This window comes from Rutilus rutilus (genome assembly GCF_951802725.1).
Source record: "Rutilus rutilus genome assembly, chromosome: 15".
In the NCBI taxonomy this organism is placed as follows: Eukaryota; Metazoa; Chordata; class Actinopteri; order Cypriniformes; family Leuciscidae; genus Rutilus; species Rutilus rutilus.
Window position 1 is genome coordinate 25,568,540 of NC_140220.1, and position 14,410 is coordinate 25,582,949.

The 14,410-nt window shown below is 36.0% G+C and overlaps 1 protein-coding gene across 2 annotated transcripts; it reads right to left on the reverse strand.

The window, feature by feature from the left end:
- Positions 1 to 206: 206 nt before the first annotated feature.
- vipas39 (VPS33B interacting protein, apical-basolateral polarity regulator, spe-39 homolog) lies at positions 207 to 12,891 on the reverse strand. 2 transcript variants are annotated; one of them, XR_014629973.1, is made up of 20 exons: positions 12,816 to 12,891; positions 12,453 to 12,545; positions 11,827 to 11,932; positions 9,851 to 9,982; positions 9,737 to 9,775; positions 9,583 to 9,647; positions 8,187 to 8,243; positions 7,658 to 7,750; positions 7,495 to 7,528; positions 7,291 to 7,393; positions 7,071 to 7,098; positions 5,670 to 5,743; positions 5,490 to 5,565; positions 3,662 to 3,784; positions 2,227 to 2,268; positions 1,812 to 1,988; positions 1,637 to 1,726; positions 1,455 to 1,559; positions 580 to 1,273; positions 207 to 481 (listed from the first exon to the last, which is right to left on the reverse strand). XR_014629973.1 is itself a non-coding variant. In XM_084432522.1 (19 exons), the coding sequence occupies exons 2-19, from the start codon at positions 12,543 to 12,545 to the stop codon at positions 1,253 to 1,255; spliced, it is 1,458 nt and encodes a 485-aa protein (XP_084288648.1). In that variant the 5' UTR covers positions 12,816 to 12,889; the 3' UTR covers positions 207 to 1,252. The 2 variants fall into 2 exon arrangements, 1 of the variants encoding a protein (XP_084288648.1); XM_084432522.1 differs by having other exon boundaries at positions 207 to 1,273; positions 12,816 to 12,889.
- Between the last annotated feature and the right edge of the window lie 1,519 nt (positions 12,892 to 14,410).

Below are 14,410 nucleotides of genomic sequence, written 5' to 3' on the forward strand. Positions count from 1 at the left end.
TGTGCTAAAAAAAAAAGGTAAATATTAATGGGAATATACTTATATATTTTACTCATAAAAAATTCTAGAGGTGCCAATAATTGTGGCCAACTTGTTTTGGAGAAAAACATTTATTTCATAATGTGATTTTCCCCTCACTTTCAATTCTTTTACTTCAATGAAAGGTTCGATTTTTGCGATTTTTTTGAATGACAGATCAAAAGGATAAACAATGCAGATTTATTTTTTACCGCCATTTTTGATCATATTTACAAGGGATGCCATTCATTCTGACCACAACTTCATATATCTTCCAGAGTTGAAAGAACTGAGACTTATGGAAATCTTATTAAAGGGATAGTTCACCCAAAAATGAAAATTCTATCATCGTTTACTCACCCTCAGGTTGTTCCAAACCTGTATGAGTTTCTTTGTTCTGCTGAACACAAAGGAAGATATTTGGAAGAATGTTTGTAACCAAACAGATCTCGGTCCCCATTGACTACCATAGTATATATTTTTTCCTACTATGGAAGTCAATGGGGACCGAGATCTGTTTGATTACAAACATTCTTCCAAATATCTTCCTTTGTGTTCAGCAGAACAAAGAAACTCATACAGGATTGGAACAACTTGAGGGTGAGTAAATGATGACAGAATTTTCATTTTTGGGTGAACTATCCCTTTAAAAAGGTTATATGACACAACCACTGTATGGTTACAAGTCCCCAAAATGAAACAGCGGGGAACTTCCTCACTCTTACTGTCATAAATTGACTGTGAACAAAAACAAGAAACTGTGACAGATCTTTCCTGTCGCAACAGTCAAAAACCTCATTACCAGCTTTCATCTTACCAAGATTCACATCCTCAGTCCGGTATTTACCAGAAAACATTTGTGTCAGTATCATGTTCTCTTTAATATAAAAAGCAGTGAATAATGAGGAATGTTCAGAAATCCATACACAGGCAAACAAATAGGTGTGAGGGCTTTAAGAAAATGCTGTTCACGTTAGCAACCTCCCTTACTTCTTTATAAATGTTCACCTGTAGAGTTGGCAGAAGGACACTTGGCAGTTTAATCGTACTGAACAGATGCATTTGCAAAAGAATCACTCCAGAATGACTCACTTCACTGGTTCTTTGAAATGTTCGATATATGTGAGGATTTCAGTCCTGTTTGTCCAGGTTTATCCTCAAAAAGGCTCCATATTAAGCAGCATCATAGTGGTTCATATGTGCAATATTGTCTCTGCCTTGTGTGGTCCATGTGTCAGTTTTTCCATCGGATTTGCTTGAGGAACAAAAAGGAACAAAAATCAGACATTTTAGTTCATAGGAGCACAACACTGCACTGAAACATGTGAAGTGACCTGTGGTGGACACTGACAAATTACTGTAAAATGTTACTCCTCATCTGTTTTGAAACCGTGAATCAGAAAATGATTCAGCAATGGCTGCTCACTTCCTCTTACCCCGCTATTGAGGAGTTCCTGAATCTTCCTGTACTCGACCGAGCCTCGTTCCAGCTTCTCTCCATAAACAGTAAGCTGCTGTCGGTCCTTCAGGTCTCTGTATGTCTGAATGGACACAGCAAACGCAGTGAGTTACACTGAGAAAGCCAAAAACAGCCATACCGACTCGAGAATCGACTCACATTGATGATGATGTCATGGCATTTATATTTCAGAGCCACACTGAGCTTGAGCTCTGGGTCGTCGATGAGATTCACATACTCCTGCAGCACCTGCAGATCATGGGAAGCTGCGTTGAAGTGCATGCTGGCAGAGAGGCAACTGAGCAGTTTTATTACAACATGGAAACTGATGTACCTGTACAGGGGCGCTGTTCTTCTGCAGGATGTCCACCACCCTGTGAAAGCCAATGGGAGACCTTTTCTTGGTGTACCCCAGCCAGTTCTTGGTGTTGAACAGACTATCCACATCAAACCATGATTTCAACTTCGCTCTTGCGCCAAGAGCTGTGAGAATGTACTGCTTTTCTGAAATCTGCCACGGCAAACATGACAGAACAGGTTAATAAAAGGGAGAAGGAAACTCAAAACTTACACATATGCTTATTTATAGATTACCAGTCAAAAGTTTAGACACATTTTTTGTATTTCTAATGACTGTGGAAACATTTATCTTAAGGTTTAGGTGTTTGTAGACAAATATAAAAACTACACTAAAAAACTATACTCGGCATGACTGAAGAAGAATCTAAACACATGACTGTTTATCTTACCCGAAAGGTTTTTCTTATGTTTGATGGGCTGCTGAAAGTTCCCTGTAGAAGAAGACATTTTGTTTTTTAAATACAGTGGGCCCCAAAAGTACCTGGATTTAAACAACACTAAAATGTTTAAATATCAAACAAGGTATCATGTACAGTATTTCAAAAATAAAGCACTTTTCTAGGAAAAATCACATCACAAATTGAGGCTTGTTAGGTTTCAGATTTTTAGGCCTGGTTTCCACAGACATGGTTTAGAATAAGCCAAGATTAGGCCTTAGTTCAATTAGGACATTTAAGTAGCTTAAAAAACATAACTGATGTGCATCATGAGACAAAACAATGACACTCACATATTTGAAGATATATTAAGTTAACAATACTAGCTCAAAGCCTTGTCTGTGAAACCGGGGGATATATATATATATATATATATATATATATATATATGAAGAGTTCAGATGCAAAAGCCTCTAAATGCCATTTGAAATTTTCTTATACAATGATCATTTTTATCAAGCTTGTATATTTAAGTTCAGTCATTTCACTTAAATGATAATTAATAGGTAATCTTCATTGCCATTTAAGTGAAATGATTGTATTTAAATATACGAGCTTGATAAAAATGATCATTCTATAAGAAAATTTCAGATGGCATTTAGAGGCTTTTGCATCTGAACTCTTCATATATATATATATATATATATATATATATTTTATTATTATTGTTTGACTTAAGTTTCTAAAAACAAATAGTCATGGAAAATTCATATTTAAAAGCTAACCTGCCTGCTTGAATTAGTCAATGAATAAGACAAACTGAATGGAATACAATGTATACACTACTGTTCAAATGTTTTCTGAAGGAAATTAATACTTTTATTCTCCATGGACACAATAAATTGATCAAAAGTAACAGAAAATACATTTATTATGTTACAAAAGATTTCTACTTCAAATAAATTATGTTCTTTCGAAATTTCTATTAATCCTAAAAAAACTATATCAAGGTTTCCAGAAATGTTAAGCAGCACAACTGTTTTAAATAATTTCAATAATTTTAAATAATTGATAATAATAAGAAATATTACTTGAGCAGTAAATCATCATATTATAATGATTTCTGAAGGATCATGTGACACCGAAGACTGGAGTAATGATGCTGAAAATTCAGCTTTACCATCACAGGAATAATTACATTTTTAAATATATTACAATATTAAACAGTTATTTTAAATTGCAATAACGTTTTACAATATTACATTTTTACCCTTGCCTTAGAGAAACATTAGAAACATAAGAGACTTCTTTCATAACCATTTCAAAACTAACTATCGGTAGTGTATATTGTAAGACTATATTATATTACATTATTTTATATATATTGAAATACTGTATATTCAGTTTGTCTACATAATATAATACAATATAAAGCAGGAGCTTGTACCTCTGACTCTCCGTAATGGTAAAAGCAGGAGTAGTACAGTGTGGTGATGATTGGCATATTAAGTATAGATGCTTTTCTAGGGAACTTTTTAAAGATATCTGCATCTGCCTTCTTGTCACTAGCCTGAAAAGACAAACACATTGAACACAAGAATTAAATGAATTTCTATGAAACATGCTGTGATAGACCCTTAACTGACAAGGCCTGCTTCACAAATTCATGTGGCAGTAGCATAAATTCACTTAAGTGGTCATATTAAGAGATTATGAAACTCGCACTGCAAGTGTGATCAGTTCTGCACTGTGACCTAGAAGCTCAGCTTATTATCTTAGCAAAATGTTACATTATGAACGTAGCATAAAACACGATGAACATGCACCGTTTATCAACTAAATATTGTGCAATTTAGGTTATATGAAGAAACCTATAACAATAACTTCTCCCCCATTGTTAGAAAATGTCTAGGGCTTGATGCATGTTACAAGTGCAATTTCTATTCCATAAATCTGACTAAATCAATGCAGTTATGCAGAAAATATCATGGTCCTCATGCATAGCCATAGTGAGTAGCAGACGCAGGATGTGTGAAACAGAAAGCAAACTGAATAACACTTGTTCATAGGTGCTATTATGCAATCTAAGGAAACATCTGCCGTGTAACCCAATTTGAGAGAAGCCCATCCCTTACACTTCCCTCTGTACAGAGCAACCCGTCACCTATCACGCCACCCTCAGGAAAGAGGAAGAGTGAGGAGGTGAATAGGAAATATTTCTTTAACAACACAGTAAGGTAAGGCAGAAATAGAAAAGCAGAAAACCTGTGTCATTTTATTGACGTGTGTATATATATATATATGACTTGCACACACTCACACATATATAATAATACATATAATAATATATATATACACACACATATTATGTAATGCGATTTGACAGCACTAATTATATTACATAATTAAAATAACCAGTACATTGGGTCAGTCATTTATACTTACATTTGCAGTCAAAGGTTTGGACACATTTGACTGATTCTGATCTGAAATTCTTTAAAAAAACTAACTAAATTGTATAATTTGTTTTAAATGGATGAGTTTAAATTATTTATTGGTCGCTACATCATTTCCATAGTTCCATTGGTGTTAGTTCATAGTTCATAGATGACGTCCCGACATTGCCGGAAGCGCAAAACGGTCTGTTTATAAGCAGAGGAAGACGCGCGCTGTATGTAAGCTATTGAATTCGACACTTATTGTGATTTAGGTCTCGATGATGTCGGGACGTCATCTTGTACAGTAGATGGCGGTAATACTCCCAAGGAGTGAGCAGCCAGTAACAAGTAAGTAAGTAGTAGAAGAAGAACGCCGTAATCTCAGTTCTCGCGCATGCGTCCTGGCGCTCCCGTCAGAGGCCCACATTGAAGAACACTAATAGTTGGATAAAGTCGTTATTTTTGTTGTTTTTCCGCACAAAAAGTATTGTCGTCGCATGATAAACTTAATGTATAGCCACTGTAGTCACTTGGACTATTTTAACGATGTTTTTAATAACTATTCTGGGCCAGCCAGTTTCGGTCCCTCTGAAAGCCTATGGAGGAGTGAGACAGCTGTCAGATTTCATCAAAAATATCTTAATTTGTGATCCGAAGATGAACGAAAGACTTACATGGTTGGAACAACATGAGGGTGAGTAATTACTGACAGAATTTTCATTTTTGGGTGAACTAACCCTTTATTCTAAAACGTGTATAAGCAATGTAATAATAAATAGGTAGGTGTGTCCTAACTTTTGACTAGTTGTGTATGAGTGGTTGAACTCGTTCCCTCACCTCTATGATTATTTGCCTCTCGAGGAGTGTATAGTGGTCTTGAACGAGAGTGGCGTCGTCATGAGAAAAAGGAAGGCTGAGGGGAAAAAAAACAGCAAAATCACATGGATCACTTTATCATCAAAGAAGAGTGGATGATGATTCTGAACTCTCGACTGAATCACTCTGAAAGATCCCTACCTGAGGCAACCTTTGAGGAAGTCTCTTCTTCGCCCTTCATCCTTAATATTCAAGTGTTCCTTGTATTGGATCAACTGTTTAAAATACAAAGAGGACTTTTTAATGAATGTGTGATCGAACAGAAACGTCACTGCAAAACATTTCATTAGAAAGTCCAACTTCCTCTCCTTTCACTTTATATTAAACCAAAGGAGAGTGATGAGACAAAACGGAATTCTTCCTCTTTTCACTTCTTTAAAGTCATAAACTAATTTCAGCTGTCATTAACCCTTAATAACATAGGGTACAAGATTTTACAGTTCCTTTTCTACTTGTTTTTTTCTAAGCGAAACACAAATATAATCAACACTTAATTAAATAATTTAATATAATTATAATTATATATATGTAACACAAGGGAAAATATGGTACTTCCACATATCTACAGCGGGGGAAATAAATATTGAACACGTCATCATTTTTCTCAGTAAATATATTTCCAAAGGTGCTATTGACATGAAATTTTCACCAGATGTTGGTAACAACCCAAGTAAGCCATGCATACAAAGAAACAAACAAAAATAAGTTCAGAAATTAAGTTATGTGTAATAATGTGAAATGACACAGGGAAAAAGTATTGAACACGAAGAAAGGGAGGCGCAAAAAGGCATGGAAAGCCAAGACAACTTCTGAAAACTTACAGTAATTAAAAAGCAATCCAGCCCCCTGTCAGTGGAAATTAATAACAGCTGGTTCAGTCCCAAATGATGGCCTACAAAAATGTCTCATTGCCAAGGTGTCACACAAGACACATCTCATGATGGGTAAAAGCAAATAGCTGTCTCAAGACCTTCGCAACCTAATTGTTGCAAAACATAATGATGGCATTGGTTATAGGCGCCATTCTAAGCTTCTGAATGGTCCAGTGAGCACTTTTGGGGCCATAATATGGAAGTGGAAAGACAATAATTTCACCATAAATTTGCCTCGACCAGTGCTCCTCGCAAGATTTCTGATAGAGGAGTGAAAAGAATAATGAATTTCATCTGGTGAAAATTTCACGTCAATAGCACCGTTGGAAATATATTTGAGAAAAATGATGACGTGTTCAATACTTATTTCCCCCGCTGTATCTATCTATCTATCTATCTATATATATATATATATATATATAAAATATGGTACTTCCACATGAAAGAGGAAGTATTTGCATTTCCGTTACTTAATACTGGGCTCTCCCCTTCTGATGAAGAAACTACTCAGAAATTGGGAGGTGCATTTTTTTGGAGCAAGCCATACCTCCTGGAGGCGACACTGTACCATAGAGGGTTAAATAAAGCATTGGTCATGTGTAAACTGACATGTGTACAAACTATGAGTATAATGACAGGTGTTCAATGAGAATTTAAGTGCTGTACCTACCGCCATATCTTCTGTCCTGCCAAGAGCCCTAAAATACAGTCAGATGAGAAATGTCATGAAGGCAGTAATTCAAATAAAATGCACACAACAAAACAACCCTTCAAATCAAATTACCAATGCAAATATATGGAGAGATGCCAAGCATCCCTGCACTAAATGATCATAGACACAACTTGATAGGGGAACTGAAATCAAAGTGAAATCAAAACAGTGAACTTACTTCAGTAACTCCACCAAAAGCTTTTGTTCTCCCATCTCTTTTAAATAGTGAACGTAATGACGCAAAGCCACGTCTCTCGCCATTAACTCTCGAAAGAGGATTTCTGCAACAATGACAAAAAACATGACGTTCTGGAAAATATTTGATTTATTTTGAAAATAAAAAGGAACTGGTGTGCAAAGACAGGATCAGGAAACATCTCACCTTTACTTAATGACCTTTTTAAATATATCAAGACCTGTAGAGTATGAGAATGTAAAGGATCAGTGAATAAGCATAGTATAAACAAGCTGTTTCTACTAATATGAGTCATTCTAAAATCACGGCAGTGCTTCCGTTTAGGGTTAGTGTGTGAAGTGCGACTCACAGCAGTGATGACGTTTCCATCATAAACAGCAACTGCTTCATCCAGCAGCAGAAGTTTGTCCTGCAGAGAGCGGAACTTTTCCAGGGAAAATGCCTGGAACAATAATTGTAATGAGATGCGAAAAGTATATTTTTCCATTGACAGGCATTCAAAAGCAGCCATGTATTCTGACGCAATACTTGTTTTTTTCCCAGTAAATTCATGACCCACTGTATTACAGTATATTTGACCAGTCTGTGATTCTTTTTTTGGATGGCTCATGTAAAATGGAAATGTAGGTCCTCCGACTACTTATCAACTGCTATTGAGAATGGAAATAAACAAATGGCTTTATCTAGGTATTCTATTATAGGTATAACTATTTATGCGAAAGTTCAACCAAAAAGGAAAATTCTGTCATCATTTACTCATCAAATACAGGTTTTGAACAACTGAGGGTGAGTAAATGATGATAGAATTTATGAACTGTCCCTTTACATGGATTTTCTAGGGCAAAATATATAATTCACAGCTCTCTGCTGCCCCCTACCCGTCCTTTCTGCATTCTCCTCACGGTTTCCTCTGGACTCAGGTCACTGACAAAATCCTATGGGCATTTAGATAACAAGTCAATGTTAGAAACTGGTAAAGAAAAATAAATGAAATTTTTACCCTCCAAACATACATTACCGGTGAAAAGTTTTTTGGAAGAAATTAATACTTTTATCCAGGAAGGATGCGCTGAACTGATCAAAAATTACATTAATGTTATAAAAGATTTCTAGATTACACTTTATTTTAAAGAAACACGCCGACTTTTTGGACAATAGCTTATTCACCGTATCCCCCAGAGTTAGATAAGTCCATATATACCCTTCTCATCTCCGTGCGTGCCGTAACCCTGTCGCACCCACCGCTAGCCTAGCTTAGCACAAAGACTGGAGGTAAACAGCTCCAGCTAGCATACTGCTCCAAATAAGTGACAAAATAACGCCAACATTTTCCTATTTACATGTTGTGATTTGTAGACAGCGTGTACAAATAACAAGGTCACATGAGACACAGCCATCTTCTAACCGTATACATACTGGGAACTATATTCTCAGAAGGCGAAGCACTGCTACTTGGGCGGAGTGATTTGCTCGCAGCACTTGAGAAGCCCCGTGGTGAGGAGCAGAGAGTTCGCTCAGAGTTGGAGTAAATCACTCCGCAGAAGTAGCAGTGCTTCGCCTGAGTAGCAGTAGCAGTGTAGCAGTGCTTCAGACAGAAAAGTAGCACTGCTACTTCACAAAGTGGCAGTGCTTCAGACAAAGTTACGGCACGCATGGAGATGAAAAGGGTATGTATGGACTTATCTAACTCTGGGGGATACGGTGAATAAGCTAAAGTCCCAAAAAGTCGGCGTGTTTCTTTAAGGTGTCCTTGTTACAGTGTAATTATACATTTAAGTACTGAGAAAATTAACTGACTACATGCATTTACTGTAGGGTTAGAATTAGAATTAGGTTTAGGGTTACATGCATGTAATTATACATCATTTACTGTTACCTATTAGTACATGTAGGACACTTTAAAATAAAATGTTAACTTCTATTTCAAATAAATGCTGTTTCTTCCTTCTTATCATCAAAGTATGCCATAAAAATGTTTTCAACCTTGATAATAATAAGAATGTTTTTCTTGAGCTGTAAATCATGATATTAGAATGATTTCTGAAGGATCATGTGACACTGAAGACTGGAGTAATGATGCTGAAAATTCAGCTTTGTCATCACAGGAATATATTAATATATATATATATTACACAATATTACTGTTATCACTGTATTTTTGATCAAATGAAAGCAGCCTTGGTGAGTATAAGAGACGTCTTTCAGAAACATTAAAGATAATCTTACCAAGGCCAAACCTTTAAACGGTAATGTAAAAATGTCCATATGCATTACCTTTCCATCTGACCTGGGCTTCCTCAGCTCTGGTGCATATGTTCTAGTAGATGTGTCGCTAAAAGCTAGAAAACAGGGAACAACACACACTTAATTATAACACAAGAGAATTTAGGCCTAAATGAGCCGAAATGCTTCAGTGACTTGAACTTACACTCAGAGAAGGACTGGAAAGCACCAGGTTTGCTCCTTGCTGAGGGAATATAAACAGAATCAGATTGGTGGGTCTATAATGATTGAACTTAAACATTCAAGCACTAAATATTACCTTTAAACAGGGAGCTCAGGGAATATCCAGACCCTTGTTTGGACAGTGAAGGAGTGGTGTCTATTTTGGGAAAGCTCTGCTCACTCCCTGAGCGGATACTGGAGGCAGTTTCCTTGACCGACCAAGAGATGCCTTCACACAAACAATAACTGATGAGCATCCAGATGAGGTACAAACTAGTGATGAAATGAACAAATTCATTCATTTTGAACAAATCTTTAATATGACTCGGGAACAAAGAGTTGTTTTAGAATGTGTTTAGTTTATTTTGTGTTGACCGCAACGCGCAACATCCCATAGGTTCTGTACAGGAAACATTAATAATTAGTCTTTGGGTCTGAGACGTTCGTTCTTTTGTCACATGACGTGATGGCCACATTGGATACAGAAAATAGTTAAAGGTATTGCGGAGGATTTTCTTTTTCCGGGTGGATCATCAAGACTATTGGTCCTCCTAGTTGTCAATCATTCTGGCGACATTCTCGTCCCTTGGTAGTTTTCGCTTTCTGCGCATACGCACTTTCGGGTGTATGTGTGTGGTGAGCTACGGTTTCAGCCATTCATTGAAGCTCGCCCGTTCTCACCGGGTTTTTTCAAAATGTCTGAGGGTCGCAAGAGAAAAAGTGTCTACGAATTGTATGACAAGAAGAGAAAGGCCTCTGAAGAAAGAAACAAGACCAGAGTGTTTTTGGGAGAATATTTCACACGCTGGCGTGCGCTAAAAGCACAGGTTGGGCTTCCCACTGATGCCCCAGTTGCAAAGTTTCTACTCGACAGGTAAAGTTTGGCATGCTATTTGGAGAAATCCATTTAAAATCACTGCTATTAAAAGTTAATGTAAGCTATGATTAGCGATGCTAGCCCTGGCACAAGTCACGCACCGCGCAGACACGGTAAACATCTCAATTTGTTTTAAGTAATTATGACCAAATGCTAAAAGGTATCACGCTGAAATGTTCTAAAACCTTGTGTGTTCATTTTTGATAATTCCAATGTGTTCACATAGTATTTATTAAACAAATGCAACAAGCTACTTCTCCATCGCAGATCATGTCTTGAGTCCTCACTCAATCGATCAGTATAAGAAGTAAATAAAACACGGAAGGGCATTTGACATTTTGTCTTGCATGAATGTTTTTGAGTTAGAGTGTTTTTGGGAGAATTTTTAACACGCTGGCGTGCGCTGAAAGCACAGGTTGGGCTTCCCACTGATGCCTCAGTCGCGAAGTTTCTACTCGACAGGTAAAGGAAAGTAGGCTTGTATGAGCCATGCCAACAGCAACTTGTAAACAGAGCGTGCACGAGGAGAACTAGGCTCGTGCATGTTCTCTCGTGCACACGTCTAATACGCGTTCCCTCTCTGGAGCAGGTAGAGTGTTGCGCATGTGCATTTTTTCAAAAAGTGGAGAGGGCGGTTCTTTTCTAAAATTCGGGAAAATCCTCCGCTATACCTTTAATAATTCCCAACCTTCCTTACAAACAAGCATGTAGTTTTTTTGTTTTTATTCTTACAGTTACATGATGTGTTTATGGTCACAAATTTCTTAAAACTGATACATTTCTGAATTTCTGTCATGACGTTTTTTTTTTTCCATAACTAGTGGTGAACGAACGACTCAAACCCGAAGATTCGGAAGGTGAACTAATAATTTCTATTTCCGGTATAGGGATTTGACGTGACAAAAGAACGAACGACTGCACAGCCTGAAGACCCAGCTAAGCAATAAACAAATCATTTCTGTTTCTCATAATTTGGCCTTGGCTGCATTATAGTTTTTTCTTAATCTAAATGTGGGAAATTGGGTTTTAACTTGTAACATTTCAATTATATTCTGCTGAAATAAACCAAATGACTTGGAAAAAAAGATTTGTTCATTTTGCTGAACGAGACTTAAAGATCAGAGTCAGTAAAATGATCCAAACTTCCCATCACTAGTACAAACATTGAAGACAGTAAGAGAGAAAACACTGCATACTTCCCACAGGTTCCCCAGTCCAGCTGACTCTCTCAACGTCATCTTCATCATCGTCATCATAATCACCCACCAGGATGCTGTTCACAGCCCGTTTGGACTCTTTCAGCTGGAAAATATCAACACAACAATCTCTGAATCAACTGTGAGCCACAAAGAGGTGCTAGGAGAAATTTGCAGAAAATGTGAGAGGAAAATGTCAATATAAATATTTCACAAAATACATTTTAACTGTAAAAATAGGTCAAATATTATTAAATGACCTTCCTTTCTTGCAACATACATAAGTATGCTGAAAAAAGTGCTGTATCTTTCTAGGGAGTTTTTCCTCACCAACGTCACCATTTATTTTACTCATTTCAAAGTAATTCATTTATTCACCTTAATTTAATGTCATTTACATGGTAATTAAATAGAAATAGTAAATATTTTAAGTGTAACATTTCAGTCTTTTGCTTTGGCTAAAATAGCTAACTATTTAATTTGGGAAATAATATGTTGTCTTTATAATATTTCACTGTACAATATGGTTTTAAGGCTGAATGGGCCATAAAGTCTAGTGATTCTCCACTGTCATACTGCTGTGGTAAACGGGCTTTGGACTGAGAACAGAAACACAATGAACTTACTCTTGAAAACTCATCGTCATCATCATCAAATGTGAACGCTTTAAATTTAGAGCTGTTCCAGTACTCATCATCCTCTGGTTTGGCCCGTGTCATCTGAAAAACATACACAATTTATCCCTATGTTTATTTACAGTGATTCATCTGATCTGTCCAAACGCAGAAGCTCACAGCTGGTAACGTTAAACATGTCACTTCATTTAGCTGATACTTTATTTATCAGTACGATGCTCTCATCTTAATCTGCCAAAATGTCATTTCGAGATTCGCTAAGATTGTAACATGTAAGTATTCTTTTCATGTGCATTAATGTTATTTCGTAAAAATAGTATTATGGTTTTATTAATCGCCATGTAACATATTTACCTTCGAATTATTACAGTGAAAATCGACTCATGAAACGTCAGATTTCTTTCCTACTACTTCCTGGTTCCAACATGTCGCCAAAATAAAAGTCCGCTTTGCAGTTGATTATTTAGAATATAGCTTTTTGAATACATTTACAGTGATCATAATTGCATGACACATTACATTATTATTTTCAGATATTATCGCTGGCTATTTTTAGGGGTCCAAACACCAACATTTAAAATGAAGACAAAATTTAATTTTCTTTTCCAAGATACTGTATAACATTTACATAAATAGCCTACTTATTTATTTCGACAAACCTATTACTCTTGTGGTATAAATAATAAAACAAACACTTATGTGTTAAAGTCACCATGAAATCAAAATAGACAAGTATTATTTTTTATGGAATTTTTATATTTATTTGCACACCATTTTTTTTAACTAATGTGTCGTCATAATCTTTAATCAAAACAATATCCCCTTCCTCTTGAAGTGACATCTCTTCTCTGATGATGTGTTTACTGGCGTGAGGGCGGGGCAACCTGTCACTCACATGACATCACAGAAATAGCAAACCACAACCTCAAAATCAAGTCACCCTACTTTCTCGTAAGAAGAAATAGAAGCTCGGATATACATTAGATAATACACTCTTGAAAAGAAAGCTTCTTTATTTGCATTGATGGTTCAAATGTTCTTCAGATTATTAAAATGTTCTCACTGATGTTTTTTATGGGCCGTTAAAAAAAAAAAAATTATGTATGAGTATGAAATGTATCGGCCCAAAAAGCACGTCGGCCCACCGTGAAAGACCTCAGTATGTCCGATGGCCAGTCCAGCCCTGGTCAAAGCCACCTCATTAGTGGTTTTCTGGAGCTCATGCAGCTATACAACTACACAGGCTGTCAACAAACTCTCAACAGGTAAATTATTTCTTTATTAAAATGTCAATATATTTTAACTTTAAAAAGTGTACTGGTTTCCTATCAGCATGTCTTTTTCTCTTTTTAGTTTAACAGAACATAAGTGTGAGCAGCTCTGTTCAGTTAGGGACAGATCATCTTCTCTTCTCTACAAAGTAACAGAGATATTGAATTTATGATCCATATTGTTAGAATTTCTAATTATTACTTTATGCCTAAACACCCAGTCACAAGAAAACATTAAAGCTATCATGACTTTATATCACTTTTTCCTTTTAACACCATTTTTGCTCATTTTGGCCTTCATAAATAGCCTATAATTGTTTTTACATAATCAATTGGAAGAGACAAACTTGAACTCTTTACTCAGTTGTGTATTTCAGATGCTGTCCCGTATCATAACCTCATCATCTGCAGAGAGAAACTGTCACTCAGAATAAACACATAATGAAGGACGTAAAGACATCATGAGCATTATAAAGATATTTCACTTTGCTGCTTTTTAATATGTAAAACCCAAAGAGGCAATAATATTATAAGACTAGATAGACTAAAAAAAAATTATAATAAAAAAAATCATAAATAATGTGTAAATATAATGTTAATAATACTAATATGAATAATATGAAGATACTAATATTAATGAAAATAAACTATTATTAAAAAGGTTATTTATAACACCAT

Excerpts from the sequence above, each read along its gene's own strand:
- vipas39 (XM_084432522.1), bottom strand. The coding sequence starts at position 12,545 with ATGACACGGGCCAAACCAGAGGATGATGAGTACTGGAACAGCTCTAAA. Across the intron at positions 7,529-7,657 it reads ATGGAAACGTCATCACTGCT|GTCTTGATATATTTAAAAAG; the intron begins GTGAGTCGCACT and ends CATACTCTACAG. Across the intron at positions 1,727-1,811 it reads AGAACAGCGCCCCTGTACAG|GTGCTGCAGGAGTATGTGAA; the intron begins GTACATCAGTTT and ends CATGATCTGCAG.